The sequence below is a fragment of the Chiloscyllium plagiosum genome, unplaced genomic scaffold, assembly GCF_037043375.1.
Source record: "Chiloscyllium plagiosum isolate Xiang-an unplaced genomic scaffold, Cpla_swu_hap1 HiC_scaffold_3, whole genome shotgun sequence".
Taxonomy (NCBI): Eukaryota; Metazoa; Chordata; class Chondrichthyes; order Orectolobiformes; family Hemiscylliidae; genus Chiloscyllium; species Chiloscyllium plagiosum.
Window position 1 is genome coordinate 19,787,821 of NW_028270141.1, and position 25,267 is coordinate 19,813,087.

Genomic DNA, 25,267 nt, shown 5'->3' on the forward strand with positions numbered 1-25,267 from the left:
AGCTCTCTTCCTCGCTGCTTCAGTGAATTACCACTTCGACGCCCCCAGGTCCTCCAAGCCCTGCCATGCACCAACCTGCCTCTCCTCCCAGCCCCCAACACGCCACCAACCGCCATGTCTCGTGCCACGCCCTGCCCATTTTGGGCCCTTCCACCATCGTCATGGCAACAGGAACGTCATCACACAGGGAATCTGATTGGAGGAAAGCCCAAGCCCCAGCCTCAGACTCCCGGTCAACCGAAACTGTCAGAACAGCGGCGAGAGCCCGCCCCCTGAGGCGGAGGACCGTGCAGGCGATTGGCCGCCTGCCCAACCGTCGCCCGCCGCTTTCTCCACGTCTCACTGGCCGAGCCGCCTGTCTGTCCGTGCGAGGCTCGCGGTGTGTGTGTAGGGGCGGGGCCTGAGCCAGCCGTCAAGGTGGAGCGTTAGGGAGGATCCTTTTTTTGTCCGCTTTCCTCGGCCAGAGCTTATCCATTTGAGGAGCAGCTGAACGGGAGGACGGTCGGTGTTCAGTCTGATCTTGACTAACTCTCCAACTGTGTGTGTGTGTACGCGCGCGCTGAAGGCGGTTAATACTAAAATAATGACAAATCATTTAAATTGTGTTGGGTGGTAGCTTTTCTGATTTGTCAAGTAAAATCTCTGGTCTTAAAAAACGATGAATTTTAACTTAAATCCGCCGTTTCGATGCTTTTTTTTCGCAGCAAATCTACACTTTGCACATAATGAAAGCTAGCGTAGGCTGCGGAGGGAAAATAAGTGGCAGTGGAAGATATCTCTAACCTTTTTGTATTAAAAACGATTTTAATTGCTTTTTTCCCCCCTATTTTGTTTTAACAGTGACTGAAAGAGGGAGAAAAGTAGTGAGCAACAGTGTTTAAAACACGAGAGAAAGTCCTCCAATTATTGCCTGCACCACCCCCCACACTACCACCTCTCTTGAGTATACCCCCTCCCCCAGCCACCACCCCCAAAGCTCGATCGGAGCCGGAGAGCCATGGAGAACGCAGCGCAGGAGAAGGTGGCCGAGCAGGGCAAGGCGGCCGAACAGGAGAAGCCGGCCGAGCAGGTCGCCAGCAACCCGTCGAACGAGGAGGATGTCCAGAAGGCCAAGCTGGCCGAGCAGGCCGAGAGATACGAAGACATGGCCGCCGCGATGAAAGCGGTGACCGAGCGCGGCTTCGAGCTGACGATCGAGGAGCGGAACCTGCTGTCGGTCGCCTACAAGAACGTGGTGGGGTGCCGCAGGTCGGCCTGGAGGGTCATCTCCAGCTTGGAACACAAGAGCGACTGTGCCGAGAGCCGAAATAACCTAATCAAATCTTACCGACACACAATCGAAGAGGAGCTTACTAAAATCTGCAACGAAGTCCTGGTAAGAAAGGCGAACAAAGGAGTGGGATGTCTTTGATCTGAAATCGTCCTTTTTTTTAAACAAACTGCCTGAAATAGCTGAGTTTCTCCTTCTCAGTATGCAAAAGAAAAGATTCAAAGCAGCCTTCTAACCAGCTTCTGTATCTTCAATGTTTTTTTTCGGGGGAAAAAAGGTTTACCAACGAACTGACTAGGAACTGCAGTGTGCAGGGTTTTTTTGCTGTCTGAGGCTGTATAGTTTTCTAGGTCAGTGTGCCATTAGCCTACATACAGGTCTGGGAGATTAAAAAAAACTGGAACAGTTCTTCAAAACTAGGCTTTTCTACCATAGGTTATGATAGACTTTTTAAACTGCATTCACCTGATCCTCTTAGCATTTGTAGACTAGTGACTTGTCAATTTAATTGGAAACTAATACATTTTGGCTGACCTAATGTTAATATTGGTTCACTGGCAGAAAAGACTGAAGTTATCTTTATTTGGGTTTACATCGATGCTTGAACAAATCATGATCGCTTTGTTACTTTTTTAACAGCTAAAGATGATTCTCAAATTTTTCAGTGCTGAGTCTTCATTTCTAGTTTGTGTGTTAATTCACTTATCAACATTGAAAAATACTGATTTAAGAAAGGGATAAGGGTACGTTTGTTTCTTTCTGCTTCCACTAATTGCAATATGACTGTCATCTCAAACTGTGGTTGGCATTACTTTTGAAATGTAGGAATTCCCACTGCTAGATTCCCCAATGCTAAAATATGGTAAACTGTTATACGATTGAGATATCGGCTACCTTTTCAAAATGTCCCACTTTTGTGCGGTGGGTCAATTTACTGTCTGTTTGGGTGTTTTGTTCTTTACCTCAATTCTAATAGCTTGTTTAGAAACTTGCTCATCTGTAACATTCCATATCAGTGAGCGAGTGCTCAGGATACTGCATGGAAGTGACTAAAAGGCTTGTTACATTTTGTGGTAGCTATGTTTGACTAGGGTGTGTATGCTGGGTGTGGTGAATTGCTGTGAATCATATATTATCACTGATCTCTTTTCTGGTTTTCGCAGCCAAAATTGCTTTTATTAGTGATTTATAAATGTTACATATCTAGCTAGTTGTTTTGAATTGACGAGCTTTTTAGAACTGGTTGAAGTATTCAAGTTGAGGTTTTTAATCAAACTGGTAAAATTCTTCAAAGCATGTAGCAAAATGGATTGTAATTACATACTGGTCATTACACTGAGATGGCAATTCAGTGGAAGCCTTGTTTGCTGGCAGTCCCAAGGTGAAATTCTCGACTTGTCTGTTCTGCCTTATACTTTTAGATATTCTAAGTAGAATCTGTCACTATACCACTACATTTATTTTGATTTCGGGTAAATGTGCAATGTTAGTTTCTAGTTGGAGCCTGAGTAAATATGTTCATGTAGGAAGTTTTGAACAGCTACAGGACATGGCAGCAGGTAGAGATAAAGACTTTTCACCAATATGAAAGTTCTGTTTTATTAGACGGACTGGGGGTGTTGAGGTTGAGATTGAATTGGGTAAGTCTTGAGTTTGAAATTATAGCTATTATTGATTCAGTAGCAATGTGTGAAGTTTAATGAATTTAAATGTTGGGCACTATTCGCTGTTGGAATTGTGGCTTTGATATCCTACTCTTTTTCAAAGCCTCATTCTATTTTTGAGTCCATACTTTAACTCATTTGCTTCCTTCAGACACGTGGTCAGTTGTGTGGGACATGGAACAGGTACAAACAACAAACTATATTTTCAACCTGGAGGAAGTCTGTGTTGTCAGAAAAGCAACTATTCATAGCTAATCCTACTTTGTTGGTTTGTAACCTTCATTCCAGTGCATAACTAAAGGAGCCCCTCATGCCTGAGGAAATCACAGGCCAGTACCAAATGGGTTATTCCTCACCATTGATTCTTTTGCTGCTTGTTAGCATTACCTCTTCAGATGAATTCCCCGAAGTCTAAATTTGTCTGATTTTTATCAGAGGTCACATTCATTTTATCCTTGCTCACCTCCACCCATTTGAATCCGATCTACCTGTTGTAGCAGTAAAATTAATTTACACCTTAACCTAGCAATTGTCCAAAAGCTAATGAAATTTGTGGAAGAACATTTTTCTTTGCCAATGGAAATATTGGAGAGGTGGACGTCTGAATTAGAGGGTGTGAATGGATTCATAGAAAATATTAACTAACCCATTAAGGAAAATGAGTGAGTGACAAGATTTGACTGAATCGTGCTGTAGTTCAGTGGTAATGTCACTGTGCTAGTAACTCATAGGCCAGGCTCGTGCTGCAGGATATGTTTAAACCCAACTATTGCAGATGTGAATTGAAATTAAGATAAACTACTTGCTATTATTGATTTTGTTATGGAAATCTACCGTCTTTAGTGTGGCCTAGGTGGGACTCTAGACATGGTTGACTCTTAACTACCCTCTGACTTAGTAAATCAGTCTGCCCACCCTTAACAGCACTTGAACAGTGCATGCTGGCACTCTGTGATACACTGAAGAATAAGAATGCTCTGAGATTGATAGAGGAAAGTGCTGCAGCCTTAGAAATTCAATTTAGATATTGAACATGAGTATTTGCTGAAAAGTTAAGTCCTCAATGTAGGAGACACATTAAGCTGTGGCTCTTATAAAAGTTATATCACCTATGGGAGGAAAATCTTTTAAAATTTGAGAATAAAATTGCTAGTATCATTTTCGTTAAGAGCAAATGATTGGATATATTCAGTGTTAGTTTGAAAATCTGCTTTCAAGTGGTTAGGAAGGTCTGTTGTAGTATGTGGGCTTTTTAAAAAAAGCCTATACCAGTGATAAGAATTTAAATCTACATAGTCCCTTGGGCAAGGAGCAATTGTAGTGAGAGGGGTTTAAAACAGTACATGGATAAGTTTACTATGAAAAATTTGTAAACTTAGACCTGAATTTCCAAATTCCTTTGCTCTAAATCATTAGAAGGCAGCATTGTAGGTAGATCTTAAAAATTTCCTACATGTGTAAAGTCCAAGACTTGAGATGGAATACTTAGTGATGCCTGTTTTACTTTGCACAGAAACAGTATGTTGTAGTTAAGTGGTCCTTTTCTTTTCCTACAGTAAGGATACATGACTTGGGCTGGGATTAGTAGGTTAAGATGCTATCTGATTCTAAAACATGAGGGTAATACTTGGTGCTAGTTGTAGAAGAGAGCATTAGATATGTTCAAGTTATAAAAGATTGAGGTGGTGAATTTCCAAACAAACATTTTGACTTTTTCCAATGGTTGCATCCTTTAATAAAATATTAAATGCATGAATGAATGCAGAAGGATCCTAAGGTCCAAATGTGTGGAACTGTGTGGTTGAAGTTTGTAGCATAAATGTCTGAATAGACTGTGATTGGATAGACATAACAGTCAAGTTTTGAAGGAATAAGAATTGGGAGGTAAATGTACATAGGACTCCTTGCATGGAGGTTCAATGCCTACTGGCTGGACGAATAAGTACTTTGTATAACCTCCCACCATTCTGCTCTACTTGATCACCACAAACTTTCATTCCAGATAGAATGAGAATCTCTATTCTAATCTTGAATGTCTTTGCTAGATCAGTCAAGTAATCAGGAGCACCAAATAGTTATTGTCATCAATCTGTTTTATACAGGTTACATACTACAGGACAGGTGGGACTTGAACACAGATTTTTCTGGCCCAGAAGTAACCCTGCGAATGTGATGAAAGAACTCACCTAAAACAAATAAGCTGGGCTATCAGACCTTTTCCTGCAACTGGCAGAATTAAGGAATTAATCCATCATTTAATTCTACAAATTTGAGCTGTGCCACAATTTATTTTTGAGTGGATGAGAAATGCACAATGGATGGAAATCCTAATTTTAAACATACCCAAAGTGTTTACGATGAAGCTAAGATGCACTTAATGTTAGGAGCTTTCGGAGGAGAGGAGGAAATAAAGGATGAGTTGCCATAGTGCCTTGAGCTCACATGATTTGGGTCAAGGTAATGGTAAAGAAAGCTGCTAGTGTCTGGAATTCTAAAGATCTTCACTATTTTCCTGCTGTTAATCCAACTTTTTGAGACATTGATATCTTTTAAATTGGCTGTGTCACTGGCAATACTATTAAATAGAGAATTTGCTATAACTGAATATTTTACTGCTAAATGCTGTTGTCAAAATGCACAGGACCAAAACTACAAAACATGTTATCCAGTGGATGCTGGTATGGCTTGTGCTAGAAAACTATGTACTTGTTCTATTTGTGCTTGATGGTGCATGCTACTTATCAATGTTCTGCAGGTAATTCGCATACTCCCTCATAGGGAAATCTGATAGTAAAAGTGGTAATTATTGTTTGATGCTACAAATGATTCTACTTGCATGAACTTTCATGTATTTTCTGACAGCCAGCAGTTGAGGCTACTGGGTGAAGGAAGACTGATGTTAAGGACTGCCTGAGTTGATCGATTATATTGTGTGGAAGGACTGGCTTTGGGCCTGCATGTTGGCTTAATCCCATGCAGCACCTTGGCACATTCAATCAAACTGTCCAAGTTGATGCTTGGCTTCCATGAGCAATCAAAGTCAACACACACTTGCATTCTTCAAACATAGCTCTGATTTCTATATGCATACATCACACCCCTCGCTTGTGAAGTGAATGCACGGTATCCATTTAGAACCCTACTTGTGTCCCCGGCTCTATGCTAAAATTACCAGTGCCCTTACTGGACCCTATTCTCCCTAGTTATGTTTGCCATTAGCATACTTAAGATTTTCCTTATTTTACCTGCTGTTATCCTTCCATGCCCCCTTTCTGCTTTCCTAATTTAAGTCCTCCTTTTATATGCTATACTACAAGGTTTGTTTTGAGTCCTTTTGTATTTGCCATGAACATTCCTTTTTACCATACTTATGGGTATGTGTGCCAAACTGGGAAGTTGGTTTGCTGATGTCTAGGTGATGTCCTCAGTGTTTTGGAGCTTCTTGAGAGGTACTACGGTACTGTCATCAGGAATTTATTTGGTTCTGTTTCTGCTGCTTCCAGTTGCTGTAGTTTGTCGCCGTGACCAGTATATAGAGTTTAGATCTGTATTTAGAGTCTGTCAATGAGTGCCATCTTCTAGAAATTCTCAGGCTGTCCTCTGTTCAGCAGCTTCAATGATTATTGTCCCTGTCGAATTTGTGGTTCTTGTCATCTGTGTGGCTACTTGCGAAAGCTGTTAGTAGGGTTTAGTGGCTAGTTGAATTGAATTTGTCATATGTACTAAGGCACAGTGAAAAGCTGTGTCTTCTGGGCAGACCACTTAGTTAAGTAGCAATAATCAAAACATAGTACAGGTGAGTACTTCGTGAGTTCATTCAGTATTCTAACAGGATAGAAACTTTTGAAACAGGCTGGTGCGTGTGTTCAGGCTTCTGTATCTTCTCCTCAATGGTAGAGGTTGTAGAAAAACATTGCCAGGATGTGATGGGTCTTTAAGAATGCTGGCAGCCTTTTCTTGGCTAGTTTGGTGTTCGTGGATATGGATTGCTAGTTGTCTGCTTGTTTGTCCTATAGTGTTTCGGATTATCAACACCATGCTCACAGGGATCAAATTTGAGAGGAAATTAACTAACGTCCTATTCCTGGATATGATGCTGGAAAGATCACAGAACTGGCAATGCACAAAAGTGTACTGAAAAGCCCCACAGACCAGACCCTGAACAGGAACCACCCAAACATGTGAAGCTGCATTAGGATCTTGCCCAAAAGGGCTACAGCACTACAACGTTCTTGACCTGTGAAGAGAAGAACACCTCTGCAAAGTCTTTGCCTATAATAGATATCCCTGCAACTTCATCTGCAGACAAACGTGATAAGGACGTGCCATGACCTAACACTAGCCAAGCTACCTTTTTTATTAAGTCTCGAGCTAACACCTAGGCTCTTCCCACCACTCTAATTTATGACAGCCTATAAACCGACAGCCAAGCTCGGGCAACTCACTGAAACAAAAGACCCTATATCCATCATGTGCAAGACTAACTTAATTTACAAGATTCCATTTAAAACCTGCCTGCCTGTTTGCCTTTTGTATGCATTAACTTTCATGCATTAACTAGCCACTAAGCACTACAACCGGCTTTCCCTAGTAGCCATGCAACTGACGACAAGGACTACAAATTCAACTGGGATAACCACAATCATTGGACAAGCTAAACAGGACAGCCAGAGAATTTCTAGAAGCATGGCACTCATCCACTGACTTCATCAACAAATGCAGATTTAGACCCAATATACTGGCCGCTACAATGAATTGGAGACAGTACAGCAGCACTTCACAGAAGATTCCAAAACACTGTCACCTAGACAGAGGGTGAGACATCTGCCAAACGACTTCCCAGCTCAGCCAAAATAGCCACAACTGTGGCAACTGACACCTGAGCTACAAATCTTTATGCAAGTTCTCCTTATCTTTATCTAATCTTGTCTATCCTTCTACCCAGGGTTTGCTGGGTATATTGGAATGTGTTGGTTCTGTGCTGCCCTCAAATGCATCCTACTGCTTTGACTTTTTTTTACTAAATGTATCTGCTCCCTTTCTGCTCTGGCCAAATCGTATCTAACTTTACTACACCACCCCCACCTGCATATTGTGAACTTTTAATTTCGGCCCCATCCCTGTCCTTTTCCATCACTTTTTTTTTAAATTTAAAATTGTTTTGAATACTGTCTGAGAAATGTTCCCCCAGTGTCACTTTAACCACTTGCCTGTCTTACTGTTAAATCCAGGACCATCCCCTATGGCACTTGCTATATTGACTTTAGCAGTGAAGGCACCAAGGAAGAGCAGCAAATAAAGGAGGAAGTCCAGCAAAGTTACTTATACCAAGTAATGAAGGTTTACCCCAGCATCTGATGCCATGAGCATTATGAACTGATTGGAAAATCATTGATCAAGTGTATTGCAGGGAAGGCTTCCTGTCTGACACATTATGACAAGCACAGTACTGTCTATTCATGGGAGATTCAGACCACACATACACCTGCTGCTGCCTGGTGAGAGGGTCAAGCACGTAGTATTGAACAGGAACAAAGGCAGTGAGCAAGTACACCAACTCAGTGGGGTGGTGGAGAGAAACAACCTATAATTAACTTCTAGGCCTGGCTCAAAACAACTTGTTTGCTCTGTCCTTTTTTTAAAATGAGCTATTATTCACCATCCAAAACTCAATTTTAGCTGTCAGTTCTCAGTTCACTGCTCCAAACCAAAATTGATAAAAGTAGTCAGGGTTTTACTAACTGTTAAATCACTTCATTCTGCACTGGAAATTTTCACTGCTCGCCAGTCCACTTTGCATTGGCTACTATATATTCCTACAAGCTTTAATAGCTCTTACTCAGTCATGGCAACTTTGTCATCTTGGAGGAGAAAGCAAGAACTAGATCAGTATGTGGTGTTGGAAGTGCATAGCAGGTCAGGCAGCATCAGAAGTGCAGGAGAATCGACATTTTGGACATAAGCCCTTCATCAGGCCCTTCCTGACGAAGGACTTGTGTCTGAAATGTCAATAATCCTGCTTGGATGCTGCCTGATCTGGGCACTTCCAGCACCACGTTCTTGACCTGACCTCTTCACGTTATCAACCATATATTCCACATCAGGTCTTCCCCCTCCCACCCATTTGCTTTAAAACAAACTTATAGGGTGTGTCATTTGCTGGGCCAACACTTTATCATTTTTCTTGCCACCTAAAAACTGCAGCAGTTCAAGTGTAGGAGCACCCACCGTGCTGTTTGGAAGCTTAGTTCCAGGAATTTGATCGTGGCTATAAAGGAATTGCGATTTAGTTGTAAATAAAAATGAATGACACTAATGCATCTCCTGTTTTGTCATTCGAAGTGATAGACCCTATGACATCACCTTGTAAATCTATGGGTTATTGCAGTGCATCTTGTAGATGGTACACACTGCTGCCATTGTCAGTAGTGGAAGGGCTGTATGGATGTCAGTCAAGTAGGCTGTTCTGTCGTGGATGATACAAAAACAGAAGTAAAAGCTCAGCAGGGTCTTGCAGCACTTGAAGAGAAGTCAAAGTTAGCATTTTGGGTCCAGTGAGTTTGAGCTGCACTCTATCAATGTAGAGTACTCCAAAACAGACTTATCTTTTCCAGATGGTGGGGAGACTGGGTGTAAGTTCTGCAGCAAGTAATTCCTAACCTCTTTTTGTTTCTGTAACTACTTGTTAATATGGTTGGTTCAGTTTCTGGTCAGTGATAAACCCCAGGCTGTTAATTTGTCATTCACTTGTGGTAATGCCACTGAATGTCAAGAGATGATGGTTAAATTATCACTGGGGATGTCATTTTCTATCCAGATTTTCATTATTTAAAGAATAATCAAATTAAGATGCTACTACAAAACAGAATTGCTGAAGGCATTAAAGGTGGAAGGTTATCTGAATGCTTTTCATATTGACTCTTTGCCTCAGTTTTTTTCACCTTAACTGAATATCCAGTGCAAGATAACCTTTTCATTGATCTCAACAATCAAATGAATTGAAAATGGTATCCTCGAGAGAAATATAGTTTGGTGTGACGAACAGTTTTTAAAATTATGCCCTAAATATTTTGATTGCAAACGCCAATGATGTTAGAGTCTGAGCCAGATCTATAGCATGGAAACCAACCCTTCAGTCTAACTTGCTGCTGATCAGCTACCCTAAATTAATCTAGTCCTATTTGCCAGCACTTGGCCCATATCCCTCTAAACCCTTCCTCTCATAACCATCCAGATGCATTTGACATGTTGTCATTGTACCAACCTCTATCACTTACTCTGTCTAAAAATTATAACATGTTTAATTTCTATTAAAACTGCTTGCAATCTGAATGGTCTTCCTTTGCAAAATGCCAATAGATTTCCTGTTTACTGACCTGTTTCAAAATGGCACCTTTAAAGATGGCAAAACTCAGTTGTTGAATACCATTGCAAGAACTTGACATAACTTTGTCATTTGTGCTTTGTAAAGGCAAGTATCTGGTACTGAGGTTTGCAAATACTACAGTGTGTATGTCACTTGCATTGAGGTTTTGCTCATAAATTTGAGAATTCATTTGGCCCCAAGTAACATTTTGTCACGCCTGTTTTTTTTTTGTGTGCTTTCGGAAGTTTACGTATTTTTGGTTTGCCTTCTACTGAACTCAAAGGTAGATACGGTTGACTTGCGTAAGTTGAGATCCCCTAGTTGTGACTTCAAGATAAGTGATTAGTGTTTGAGCAATTCCTCTTTTTAGAATAAATGCCTGACCCTACCCACTTCCTGTTGCTTGTTTTGCAACAATGCTTTTGCAGCAAGTTCAGTCTGCTCATCAGTCTCCTGAGCATCACTTATCAGATATTGAAGCCTTTATTTATTCAGCATTCCAGGAGATTGTTGAAATTTTGATTGTGTTGGCATTAGACTGATAAACTGGGTCTTGTCCACTTAAAGTTAAAATGGTTGAATATCCAAGTGGAGTACGTGATTTGAGGGTGTTAGGCAACTATGATTTTTGTCCACTCTCTGTTTTAAGAACAGTGTAGCAGATTGAATTTTAATGGTGGTTGGAGATGTTTTACTATGTTGGGGCTAAAATGAGATGGAGTGCTCTGAGGATTTTCATATGCTAAAGGACACCAATGAGAATGTTGAATGGACATTGGAATGGGAGGCCATTTCTCTCAGGATGATTGTGCAACATGGGGTGGCACAATGGCTCAGTAGTTAGCACTGCTGCCTCACAGCATCAGCGTCCCGGGTTCAATTCCAGCCTCTGGCGACTGCAAACTCCACACATGTATTCTCCCCATGTCTGCGTGGGTTTCCTCCCACAGTCCAAAGATGTGCAGGTCAGGTGAATTGGCCACGCTAAATTGCCCATAGTGTTAGGTGCATTAGTCAGAGGGAAATGGGTCTGGCTAGGTTACTCTTTGGAGGGTCGATGTGGAATGGTTGGGCCAAAGGGCCTGTTTCCACCCTATAGGGAATCTGATCTAGAACATGCAAGATCCACTGAAGTGCATGAAGGTGGAGCAGGTAGTTTGAGTCCGCATGCTACACTATCATTTCTCACACTGGAGAACTGTGCCATACGTTTCTGCATCTGAAGTGCTATATAAATGCTGCATCTAATAACAAAAATCTCAATTTTGAGGAACTGGGAGATTAAGTTTTACAGGGAATGATAGCCTAGAAAGTAAGAGAAATTGACTTAAGTATGCTGTAGTTCTAATTGATCTTTGTGACCATGTTTGAAGAGGATGATGTGATAATAAACCAAAGCCTTTTCTAGCCCTGAACTACAAGTGGATAATAAGACTGTTGTGAAATATTGATTTTTCTCCACTTCATGGCTTCTATATGCAGAGAAATTGTCTGACTCTGGATGCCATAGCTACTACATGTCTAGATAAGGAGGGACATGATTGAGCAAAAGATCAAAACTTTTAATAAAAAGTAATGGGAGATTTAGACATGAGGCATTTGGGAAATGAACTGAGTGGCAGGTTGTGGGGTGGCGGGGGTGTTTAATCAACCTGTTCCTTCTTTTCCACCACGTCCTTTGAACACTTTCTTGGAGTTATTACACAATATTCTGGCTTTTTTGTTTCAATGGTTGTAAATTCCACAAACTCCCCACTCCGGATCAAGAAACTTCTTTCCTCTGTTTTAAATGATTAACTTCATATCCTTGGGCTGTGATCTTTTGACTCTGAACTTCCCTGGCATCTACAACATCCATATTGCACCTGCTCTGTCTGGTTCTAATTATTTTAAAGGTTTGAGATTTCTCCTCATTCTTAACTCCACTGAATATAGTCCTAACTGATTCAGCCTCTGTTCCGTCAGATCTGCCATTCTAGGAATCAGTTAAGTAAATCTTTACACTCTCAACAGATCCTTCCTCCAATAAGGAGACCAAAATTGCAGTGTTCCAGATGTGATCTCGCTAATGCCCTGTATAACCTTGAGACCTAGCTTGTGTATTCAAATCCTCTAGCCAGCTAGCAAAAATCTTAACTGTTTGACAAGTTTGTTCCTATTTCCCATAGATTATCCCCAATCTCCTGCACTTCAAACTTTACATTCTAATCTCTCAATTTTGGACTTTGTTGAAAAAGCCTTCTGAAAAGGCAAATAAACCACACCCATTAGCCCAACTCTTCAACTTTATATCCTACAAGAATTAAAGTAGATTTGTCGAGCATGATTTCCCTTCTGTAAATTCATGCTAACCCTGCTTTGTCTGATTTGAGTATCTTCCCAGTGTTAAGCTATTAACATTTGCAGTTTTCCTCACCACCTCCATAAAGTTGGCTAATTTATGTAACTCGTTTTCTCTCTGCTGCTTAGAGGGGTTATGCTAGGTACCTTCCAATCTGTAGGAACAGTAGGGCATTGAAGCCCACACAATACCATTTTCAAGCAGAGTATAAAGACTTATTCAGCTGACCATATGTAAAGACGTTTCCTTGTCCATGTTTGACCTGATGTCATATTTCAAGGAGTCCTAATTCAATGAATATTGAGCAATTCTGGTCACCTTTCTATCAGAAGGATGTTGTGAAATTCAAAAGGATTCAGAAAAGACTTAGAAGGATATTGCCAGGATTGGAAAATGAGCTATAGGGAGAGGCTTAAAATCTTGAGGGGCATGGATAGAGTAAATAGACAGTCTTTTCCCTGGAATGGGGGGAGTCCAGAACTAGAGGGCATGAGGTTAGGGTGAGAGAGGAAAGATAGAGACCTATGGAGAATGTTTTCATGCAAGAGTGGTGTGTGTGTGTGTGTATATGGAATGTGCTGCCACAGGAAGTGGTGGAGGTTGGTACTTTTATAACATTTAAAAGGCATCTGGATGCGTTCTGAATAGGAAAGCAAATACTGGCAAATGGGACTAGATTAGATCAGGATATCTGATCAGCTTGAATGAATTGGATTGAAGGGTTTGTTTCCATGCTATACATCTGACTGAACTACTCCTGTTTGATTTGTGCCATGACCTTTTGGGTCTTTGGTGTGACAGGACAGGAATGGTAATGCAATCTAGATATTAGGTTTAGTGGCAGTGAGGCTGGGTGGCTTGTGGAACCACTCTGCCAAGTTCCAAATATTAGTGAGGAACATTTTTGAGTTCACAAGCCTTGTTTTGCTTTTCTAACTTTTAGCACTTGGGTTGTTTCTACATTATCCATCTTTGGTTTAATCATTTTTACTTGCACTGCTATTATGCAACTCCTGTTTCTTGCTAGTGTATTTGAGAGCAGTTTTAAGTGTCCTGCTGGAAAAGCACAGCAGGTCAGGAAGCAGCATTCCTGTTGAAGGGCTTATGCCCGAAATATTTATTCTCCTCCTCGGATGTTGCCTGACCTGTGCTTTTCCAACCCCATGCTCTTGACTCTGATCTGCAGTCCTCACTTTCTACTAGCAGTTTAAGTCGGCCACATTGTGGATCTCCATTTCACGCAGTACTGGGGAAGGAGAGCAGATTCCTCCCCTGAGGACATGAGTGAACAATGTGGTTTCTTTACTATCTAATTGTAATGAAACAAGCATTTTGTGGCACGTGTAGCTGGTTAGTATGGGCTGAGATTATTTGAATGGTTACAAAACCACTATCACCTCTATATTGGCATCAGGGTAAAATGGAATAGATTTGTTTCCCTACAGTCTGGAAACAGTCCCTCTGTCCAAGTCCACACCTCTCGGACCCTATATTTTACCTTTGATTAATGCACCTAATGCAACAGGCAATTAGGCATGGCCAATTCACCTGACCTGCACATCATCTGGATTGAGGGAAGGAACCAGAGCACCCGGAGGAAACCCACGCAGACACTGGGAGGGGAGGGAATGGGTAAACTCCACGCACAGTCGCCCAAGGCTGGAGTCAAACCTGGGTCCCTGGTGCTCTAAGGCAGCAGTGCTCCACTGAGCCACTGTGCTGCCAGAGGAGATAGCTGGACAAGAATATTGAAATAATTGGACCTCCAGTCAGAATAACATGGTGAGGAGTCCTGTAACAGTCGTGGGTAATTGTAGGCACTGCAGTGCTTGGGTTTTCATCCAGGACATTTTAGATTTGAACAAAAACAAATTCTGGAAAGTCTCTGCAGGTCTGGTAACATCTAGAGAGAAATCAGTTACTGTTTTCGGTTCAATGACCTTTCTTCAGAAATGGTAGCTAGGAAAAGGAAGGTTTTTATCTGAAGATAAGGTTGGGGAAGGGATAAGGAGTAAACAGTAGTGGCGATAGAGAAACCATTAGACAGACAACATGGATTAAAAACCAGTCTAGGGGAATGAATAGCTGTTAATGTGGACTACTGGTAGCTGACAATGGTTTGTGAGAGACCATGAGATAAGACCTGGTACATGTGGGTGGAGGAAAGCATGGGGAAAATGCTCAAACCCTAAAATTGTTGAACTCCGTATTGAGTCCAGAAAGCTGTAGAGTTCCCAAACAGAAACTTTTAGGTGGTCTTTAGACTATAAGATATATAGGAGCAGAAATTAGGTCATTCAGCCTATCAAGTCTGTTCTGCCATTCAATCATGGCTGAAGTTTCTCAACTCCATTCTCCTGCTTTCTGCCTGTAACCCTTGATCCCCTTGACAATGAGAACCTATCTAACTCCAGTCTTAAGTATACTCAATGACGTGGCCTCCCAACCCTTCTGTGACAATTAATTCCATAGATTCACCTCCCTGGTTGGAGATGTATCTCTGTTCTAAAAGGTCTTCCCTTACTCTAAGACTGTGCCCTCAGGTCCTAGTCCCTCCTGCCAATGGAAATACCTTCTAATATACTGTTCAGGCCATTCGGTATTCTGCATGTTTCAATTAGATTCCCCCTTCATCCTTCTAAACTCAATCGAGTATAGACATAGAGTCCTCAAATGTTCATGTAGTTTTTCATTCCTGGTACCATTTCGGAATCTCCTCTGACTATGCTCCAGGACCAGTATGTTCTTCCTGAGATATGGGGCCAAACACTGCACACACTACTCCAAATGTAACCTAACCAGAGCCTTGATGTATATCCCTGCTGTTATATTCCCTTGAGAATCCTGGACTAGAACTGCAAGTCTTTTTGACTTCTAAATTTTCTCCCCATTTAGAAAATAGTCCGTGCCTCTATTCTTCCTACCAAGTGCATGACTCACTTTCCCAAGTTTTACTCCATCTTCCAATTCTTTGACCACTCTCCTAATCTGTCCAAATGCTTCTGTAGCCTTTCTGTCACCTCAGTGCTACCTGTTCCTCTACCTATCTTGTACATCAGCAAACTGAGCCAGAATACCCTAGTTCCTTCATCTAGATCCTTAAATATAAAGTGAAAAGTTGTCCTAACATTGAGCCTTGCAGAACACCACTTGTCACTGGCTGCCACCCTGAAAAGGAGCTGTTTAATTCCACTCTCTGCTTTCTACCAGACAGCCAAGCTTCTATCCATGTATCACTTTCCTCGAACACCATGAGCTCTTATCTTACTCACTAGCCTCTTGGCAGCAGCTGAGTTTACAGTTCCTGCGGTGGCAGGGGAAAGTGCCAGGATGGGAGGGTGGGTCGTAGGGGGGCGTGGACCTGACCAGGTAGTCACGGAGGGAACGGTCTTTGCGGAAGGCGGAGAGGGGTGGGGAGGGAAATATATCCCTGGTGGTGGGGTCTGTTTGGAGGTGGCGGAAATGTCGGCGGATGATTTGGTTTATGCGAAGGTTGGTAGGGTGGAAGGTGAGCACCAGGGGCGTTCAAGATGCCCTCCAATGCATCTCATCCACATCCCGCACCTCCGCCCTCAGACCCAACCCCTCCAACCGCAACAAGGACAGAACGCCCCTGGTGCTCACCTTCCACCCTACCAACCTTCGCATAAACCAAATCATCCGCTGACATTTCCGCCACCTCCAAACAGACCCCACCACCAGGGATATATTTCCCTCCCCACCCCTCTCCGCCTTCCGCAAAGACCGTTCCCTCCGTGACTACCTGGTCAGGTCCACGCCCCCCTACGACCCACCCTCCCATCCTGGCACTTTCCCCTGCCACCGCAGGAACTGTAAAACCTGCGCCCACACCTCCTCCCTCACCTCTATCCAAGGCCCCAAAGGAGCTTTCCACATCTATCAAAGTTTTACCTGCACATCCACTAATATCATCTATTGTATCCGTTGCTCCCGATGCGGTATCCTCTACATTGGGGAGACTGGGCGCCTCCTAGCAGAGCGCTTTAGGGAACATCTCCGAGACACCCGCACCAATCAACCAAATCGCCCAGTGGCTCAACATTTCAACTCCCCCTCCCACTCTGCCGAGGATATGGAGGTGCTGGGCCTCTCCACCGCCGCTCCCTCACCACCAGACGCCTGGAGGAAGAACGCCTCATCTTCCGCCTCGGAACACTTCAACCCCGGGGCATCAATGTGGATTTCAACAGTTTCCTCATTTTCCCCTTCCCCCACCTCATCCTAGCTTCTAACCTCCAGAAACTCGATCCCCTGACCTGTCCGGACTTGTCCGACCTGCCCAGCTCCTTTTCCACCTATCCACTCCACCCTCTCCTCCCTGACCTATCACCTTCATCTCCTTCCCCACTGACCTATTGTACTCTATGCCACTCTCTCCCCACCCCCACCCTCCTCTAGCTTATCTCTCCACGCTTCAGGCTCTCTGCCTTTATTCCTGATGAAGGACTTTTGCCCGAAACGTCGATTTTTGCCTGTCCTCGGATGCTGCCTGAATTGCTGTGCTCTTCCAGCACCACTGATCCAGAATCTTGGCAGCACATTGTCAAAGGCCTTCCTGAAGTCAAGGTAGCTAACATCCGTTGGTTCTCCTTGGTCTGATCTGCTCCTTAATTTTAGAATTCTAACTGATGTTAGGCATAACCTTCCCTTGATGAAACCATGCTGACTTTGCCCTATTTTACCACACACTATCAAGAATTCAGAACATCTCATCCTTCACTATGTATCCAGGATCTTACCCATGACTAAGGTTAAGCTAATTGGTCTGTAATTTTCCATCTTTTACCTTGCTCCCTTTTTTAAACTGGCATGATGCTAGCAATTTTCATTCCCCTGGGACCCTCCTTGATTCTAACGATTCCTGGAAGATTACCACTAATGCCTCCATAGAAGTGATGAAAGTGGCAGATGGGAGTACAATGTGGGGAAAGTGAATCATCTCCCTTGGTAGGGAGATTAGAGGCATGGACTTTTTTTCTCTAAATTTTTCTAAAATTTAGAAGTGCAAAGAATGTTGGGAGTTCTAGTCCAGGATTCTCTTGGTAAACTTGCAGGCTAAGTAAGCAGTTAGCAAAGCAAATGCCATTGTGGCATTTATTTTGAGGACTTGAATGGAAAAGCAGGGATGTACTTCTGAGATTCTAAGTTTCTGGTCAGGCCACATCTGGAGCTTTTGTGTGCAGTTTTGGAGTTAGTGGTAATCTTCCAGGAATTGTTAGAATCAGGGAGGGTCCCAGGTGTCACACCCATTTTAAAAGGAGAGTAAGGCAGAAAATGAATCTTCTCTTTCCAACTTCTCTTGCCAATCCTCCCACTTCCTCCAAACGAAAGGAGTAGCCATGGGCCCCAGCTATGCCTGCCTCTTCGTAGGATATGTGAAACGGTCCATCTTCCGCAACTACACTGGGCCCCCCCCCAACCTTTTCCTCCGCTACATCGATGACTGTATTGGCGCCGCTTCGTGCTCCCACGAGGAGGTTGAACAGTTCATCCACTTCACCAACACCTTCCACCCCGACCTCAAATTCACTTGGACAGTCTCAGATTCCTCCCTCCCCCTTCCTCGACCTTTCTATTTCTATCTCAGGTGACCGAATCAACACGGACATCTACTACAAACCGACCGACTCCCACAGCTACCTGGACTACACCTCCTCCCACCCTGCCCCCTGTAAAAACGCCATCCAACGCCATTCCTTCATCTCCGCCGCATCTGCTCCCAGGAGGACCGGTTCCAAAAACGTACAACCCAGATGGCCTCCTTCTTCAAGGACCGCAATTCTCTCCCCCCCCACCCCGACGTGGTTGACGATGCCCTCCACCGCATCTCTTCCACTCCCGCTCCTCTGCCCTTGAGCCCCGCCCTTCCAACCACCACCAGGACAGAACCCCACTGGTCCTCACCTACCACCCCACCAATCTCCATGTACAGCGCATCATCCGCCGTCATTTCCGCCACCTCCAAACGGACCCCACCACCAAGGATATATTTCCCTCCCCTCCCCTATCAGCATTCTGTAAAGACCACTCCCTCCATGACTCCCTCAGATCCACACCCCCCACCAACCCAACCTCCACTCCCGGCACCTTCCCCTGCAACCGCAGGAGGTGCAAGACTTGCGCCCAACCTTCCCCCCCCCCCCCCCACTCCCTCCAAGGCCCCAAAGGAAACTTCCATATCCGCCACAGATTCACCTGCACCTCCACACACATCATCTGTTGCATCCTCTGCACCCGATGTGGCCCCCTTTACATTGGGGAGACAGGCCGGCTACTTGCGGAGCGTTTCAGAGAACACCTCTGGGACACCCGGACCAACCAACCCAACCACCCTGTGGCTCAACACTTCAACTCCCCCTCCCACTCCACCAAGGATATGCAGGTCTTTGGACTCCTCCATCGCCAGACCACAACAACACGACGGTTGGAGGAAGAGCGCCTCATCTTCTGCCTAGGAACCCTCCAACCACAAGGGATGAACTCTGATTTCACCAGTTTCCTCATTTCCCCTCCCCCCACCTTGTCTCAGTCAAATCCATCGAATTCAGCACCGCCTTCCCAACCTGCAATCTTCTTCCTGACCTCTCCGCCCACCACCCCAGTCTGACCTATCACCCTCACCTTGACCTCTTTCCACCTATCACATTTCCAACGCCCCTCCCCCAAGTCCCTCCTCCCTACCTTTTATCTTAGCCTGCTGGTCAAACTTTCCTCATTCCTGAAGAAGGGCTTATGCCCGAAACGTCGATTCTCCTGTTCCCTGGATGCTGCCTGACCTGCTGTGCTTTTCCAGCAACACATTTTCAGCTCTGATCTCCAGCATCTGCAGACCTCACTTTCTCCTCAGAAAATGAATCTTGGCTATCTTCCAGAACTCAGAGGTGTGGTCTATCTAATCAAGGTGATTTACCCACCTTTTTGACCCATTCAGTGTTTCTAGCACTTTGTCCTTGGTGATGGCCACCATACTCTGCACCCTCACTCCGAAGTTTTGGGATATTACTCATGTCTTCCACTGAAGACTGACGCAAAGTAATTTTTCTGTTCCCCACTACTATCTCCTATGTTATTTACCAGTGGCCCAACGTCCACTTGCCTCTTTTGCCCTTTTGCCCTTTTAAAAGAAACTTGGTCTTTATTAATGGGAGGGTAACCTAGCCAGTAATGTCTTTTTTAGCATACTTCATATGCTTTCTCTTTTTTGCTTTTATGCTATCCCTGATTTCCCTAGTTAGCCATGATTTGCCTCATCTTCCTTGTACTATGCTGCTATTCCCTTGGGATGAATCTCTGCTGTATCTCCGGAATTACTTCCAGAATCCCCTGTTATTGCTGTTCCACTGTCTGCCATGCTAGGCTAGGCTAAGCTCCTCCCACTTAATTCTACCAACTCCTCCCTCATGTGTAGTTGCCTTTATTCAACTGAAATACTGTTACTTCTGATTCTATCTTCTCTCCAATTGGAAATTCAGTCATCACTGTTTTCTAACGGTTCCTTCATCTTAGGTTCCCTTAAGTCTACCTCATTGTATAACCCTAAATCCAGTGTTGCCTGTTCAGAGTGGGCTCTGGCAGAAACTGTTCCAAAAAGCCATCTTGTATGCATTCCACATTTCTTGCAAACCACTATCGACCTGAATTTTCCCAATACACCTGCATACTGAACTTCACCATAATCAAACTTGTTTTTCCTACCCATCTTTTCTATCTCCAGGTGTATCTTGCACCCCAGCTCATGACTACAGTTTGGAGACTTATACATGACTCCAACTATGGTTTTTAACTTTCAATTCCTCAATTGTACCCACGCAGATTCTACACCGTCTGAACCTGTTTAATTGCTTTCTATTGGTTTAATTCCCTTTCTCACCAAAAGGACAACCCCACCTCTGCCCACCTGCCTGTCTTTTCAGTAAGATGTATTTCTTGAATATTCAGACCCCTACCCCCTTGCAGTGACATCTCCATGATGCCCCCCACATCATACCTGCCAATTTCAATCTGTGCCACAAGCTTATTTACCTTAATTCCTTGTACAGCACGCATTTAATATCAACCTTCAGTCCTGTATTAACTGTCCCTCTGATTTGTTTTTCCAGTGTACTTTAAGTTTGATTATTAACACTTTCCAAATACTCTATCCTGTCTTCTGTGGTGGAGATTTTAATAACCTCTTCGGAGTTCTGCACTCTTACCACCTCCTTAGTTTGGCTTTTCTAACTTCCCCTATAACTGACCCCCACAACTTAGTTTCAAGCCCTGACTACGGCTCTAGTTATGCAATTCGCTAGGATTCTGGTCCCAACATGGCTCAGATGAAGACCATCCCATTGGAACAGGTCCCTTTTTCCCCAGTATTGGTGCCATTGTCCCATGAATTCGAACCCATTTCTTCCACACAAATCCTTTTGAGTCATACATTTAGCTGCTTAACCTTTTTTGACCCTCGTGGCTCAGGAACTAATCCAGAGATTACCTTTTCTCGTTCTGCTTTTTAATTTTAGCTCCTAGCTGTTATACACAGCAGATTGTTGGTACCTACATGAACCATGACCACTGGATCTTTAATCCCCTCTGCAGCCCAGTTGAGATCCTGAACCCAAGACCAGGCAGGCAACAGCCTTTGGGTCACTTGATCCTGCTCAAAGAAGCCAGTGTGTATGCCTTTAACTATGTTATCCCTAATTACAACATGTCTTTGTCTTTATTTCCCCACACTTTAATTGCTCTCTGCACCACAGTTGGCTCTTCTTCCTTGCAGTCCCAAGGTTGGTGACAGGAAGGATGTGATTATCTTGGTAACTAAGTCTAGGCTGAGCACTTGCAATGAGTTCATAAAGACAGAGCAAATAAATCTCTAAAAATTGAGGGAAAATTCAAAACCCTTTCAACTGCAGAATGATTCTGGAGAGGGAGTAACATGTGGTCACACTTTTTGCAACCTAACAAGAAATGGCAATAGATAGTGTAGAAGTAGCATAAATCAGGTTCTTTTTGAAATTGACGAGAATGGTGCCATACCATGGAATGATTCAGATGGAAGTCTCTTGTAAAGGTGAGCACCTGACTGATGTTTAGCTCGAGTGGTTTACATGAAATTTGTGCTTTGACTTCATATTCTCCCCAATTCTTAAATTCAGAAAACAGCACTAACAGTTTCAGCTGCTGCTTGATGTAACATTGCGAGCAGTGATTTAAATATTTTGTGAAAATGTTTTACCTGTCATTGCAATATTTCAGTTTGATATCCTGCTAATTGAAGTGTTGTTCGGTTAGTATTTTGTGCGAAAGATGTTGAAACTTTAGCTAAGAATGCTGAATAATAAACTAAACCATTTTAAGAGGTGATCTCCTTGCTGTTCTTTAAATCCCAATTTTCTCCCTTTAAATCACCCGCTGATAAAGTTTAAGTTGTGACATTTGAGTGCTTGTTTTGAATTAAACTATTTCATATCAACTTGTTTTGAAATGTGATTGTCTCGTTCTGTCTAGAAACTGTTGGATGATGATTTAATTCCCAAGTCGTCTAACTCAGAAGGCAAAGTCTTCTACTTAAAAATGAAGGGTGATTACTATCGGTACCTTTCTGAAGTTGCGTTGGGAGATCATAGAAATGGTATGTAAAAATTGTTCCTGTAGGAAAGAATAAATTGAATAATTTGTATACTGCAACGCCTGAGACAAGAGTATTGTGTAAAGATTGTTGCTTAAATGTTGAAAAAAACAACTAATAGTTAAGGGTATACCTATCCCATTGTTTAATTTTTTATGTTTTAATTGCTTGATGGTTGTAAGCTGTTACAGAAAAATTCTGTCCAGCTAGTATGTAGTTGATGGATTTGAATTCCAGTGGGCTGAAGGAGCCCTAGAGCAAAATATACACAGCTTTAATGAATTTGTTTAACTGTCCTATGTAGGATGGCAATACTGCTATAAATTGCTTGTGCAATCAGCAATTTAAACATGGGCGATTGGGAATTTGGGATTTAAGACTATTAGCAATTGCAAATTTCTGACTTTTTAAAAATATTGGATGGCTTTCTCAAGGTATGGGTCTTCAATTTAAGTGTTTTTCCTTCTGTAGAAACAATAAAGTGCGCTGAACAAGCCTACCAGTCAGCCTTTGAAATCAGTAAAACGGATATGTCATCAACACATCCGATTCGTTTGGGTCTTGCACTTAATTTCTCAGTGTTCTTCTATGAAATTCTCAACTGTCCAACCCGTGCCTGTGACCTGGCAAAAGAAGTAAGTTGCACACTTCTTTTTCAATTCAACTTACCAATACCTGTTCACCTGCGTGCAGATTTGACAACCTGACACAAATGGTAAATTATAATTCTGAAAATTTTCTGGTGTTTTACCCATTCCAGAGACTGACAGACACAATACTGGAGAAACTCAGCAGACCTAGCAGTATCTGTGGAGATCCTGAGTCTTGCCACAATGGCAAATGTAATCTTCAACAGTAATCAGTTTGACTAAGGTGGTACAGAGTGTGATCTTGTGATCATATGTCCAAATATATGTGCATTTGAACCCAAGGATTACTTGCTAGTGATCCAGATAAGCATTAGCTTAACTTTTTTTTCTTCTTTGCAGATGTTCTGGCTGATGAGGTAAAGTGCAGTTATTTTAGCTCAAAAGATAATGTGAGCCAAACTTCGTAAGACATCGTGTGGTCTTGGATTGAATATCTTTTGTGAGCTGTTTGAACCTAAGATTTCTAAGGTGTGAGCAGTTAGGGATTCCTGGGTTTGACTGTTTTTGTGATGATATCAAATTGGAGTGGAAAACTGAGTCAGGAAGTCCTGAATTGGGTGTATGAAGAATGATTATTTAGATCTCCTTTAAAATCAACACTGATTTGAATGTTGATACCCAGAGTGAATTACTTGAATTTTCAGGTGGTACTTTAAGGGGTTCAGTTGGATTTGAAGGGATTAGTGAAATTTACAAGTTGATCAAAAAACTAAACTAAATTGTCCTTGGCTCCACACCTGGTAATGTTTGCAAATTTTAATGGCTGCACATTATAGATCAGCCAGATGGAGGTCAGTGATTGAGCTCTGAGTACACAGTGCAAAGGAAATTATTTTTACTAATGCACTCTGAATTTGAGGCAGAATACTGCAAGTGCTTGAAATCAAACACAATGCTGAAGAAACTCAAGTGTTTTGCAGCATCTGTGGGGAGGAAAAGTTCATCGTTCAAGATTGGTATGACTCAAGTTTTTCTCTCAGCAGTTGCTACCAGACCGGAGTTCCTTTCTGAATTTGAGGCCCAGATTTAAAACTAATGCTACTTTGCATATGTATGAAGAGCATCTCTTGTCATGAAGTTAAATGCTGTTCAAAACTTGTGTGCAATTAAACTAATGTTGGGATATGACTTCAATGCTGCATTTGATCTTCCTGGGATTCAAATCTATCAAGCTTGTAGATTTGGACAGATTCTGATTTGTCAAACTTTTAAATGTAGTATCAAGGTATTTTCTTCCTATGATTCAAGGATGTCAGCAGAGGCAATTAAACTAGCTGTTCATCAATAATGTACATTATTTCAAGACTCCAATGTTGTAATAGCGACAACATTTTTCTGGACTCTTCTGGAAACTCAGATTCACACCTCTGACACTTTTCAGTAAAGTGTGACTAAGATATTTTAAGTGTTTGCAACTTTACCAGCAGCCAGCACTTAATGTTTAAGACTGACTTCTGTATTTTCTCACGAATGCATCATTTTTCTCGATAGAACTTTATACGTAAAAATATGACCTCTCTGGACATCCTGAAATGTCAGGCCCACCAATTGTGAACTTGGCCAACTTTAGAATGCTGTGTCTAAGAAATGGCAGAAAAGCTTAATGATTAGAGATTTGTCTCGAAGGAGTAATTGCTCAGTGAAAATGAAATTCTCTATCTCTATCAAATAGTTAAATCAGTTATTGTTAGAAATTGAGATCTTGTGACAGCATCTTAATCTCCACCCCTTCAATATGATCATAATCATTAATTTCAGTACACTGCTCTTGTCAACCATACCCTTTGATTCCTTTAAGCGCTATATTTATTTCTTTTTTAAACAACATTTTGGCCTCCATAGCTTTCAGTAGCAGAATTCCCAGATTGACTACACTCTGGGGGAATACATTTTTACTTCCTTACTTCTAAATGGCCTACCCTGTATCCCTAAATTGTTGAATCCATGGTCATCTGGAACATGCTTCCTCCATTGACAGTCTAGTTATGTTAAGTTTTGAGGTTTTTTTTGAGGATCCCCTTCCTATTTATAACTCCAGTCCCAACAGTAGTATCAAGCCTGATCATTAAGATTGGAGCAAGTGGAGAATTGCTGATCTGTTAGTATCATGCCAGCAGTAGGAATGTTACAACTTGTTAACTCTATGATAATAGAACATTTTAGGAAAAAGGGTAAAATTTGAATGAAGTTGGTGTGGAATGATGAGCAGTAATCTTTGGCATGTGTTGGACCTTTGAGGGTGTTACCTGTAAGGTAAATGAGAATCAATAGCCATGGTGTATTTGGATTTTTAGGAGGGTTTTGAAAAGGCCCACAGGTTTCTAAAGACTTTGGTGTGCATG

At 42.5% G+C, this 25,267-nt stretch overlaps 1 protein-coding gene across 1 annotated transcript in view; it reads left to right on the forward strand.

Moving 5' to 3' along the window:
• Positions 1–290: 290 nt before the first annotated feature.
• ywhaqa (tyrosine 3-monooxygenase/tryptophan 5-monooxygenase activation protein, theta polypeptide a) overlaps positions 291–25,267 on the forward strand; it is a 32,937-nt gene continuing 7,960 nt past the window's right edge. Inside the window, exons 1-4 of the mRNA XM_043678052.2 lie at positions 291–501; positions 841–1,375; positions 22,155–22,278; positions 22,747–22,910. Of these exons, the coding sequence (XP_043533987.1) occupies positions 998–1,375; positions 22,155–22,278; positions 22,747–22,910 (666 nt within the window). The 5' untranslated portion in view covers positions 291–501; positions 841–997. The remainder of the gene's footprint in view (positions 502–840; positions 1,376–22,154; positions 22,279–22,746; positions 22,911–25,267) is intronic.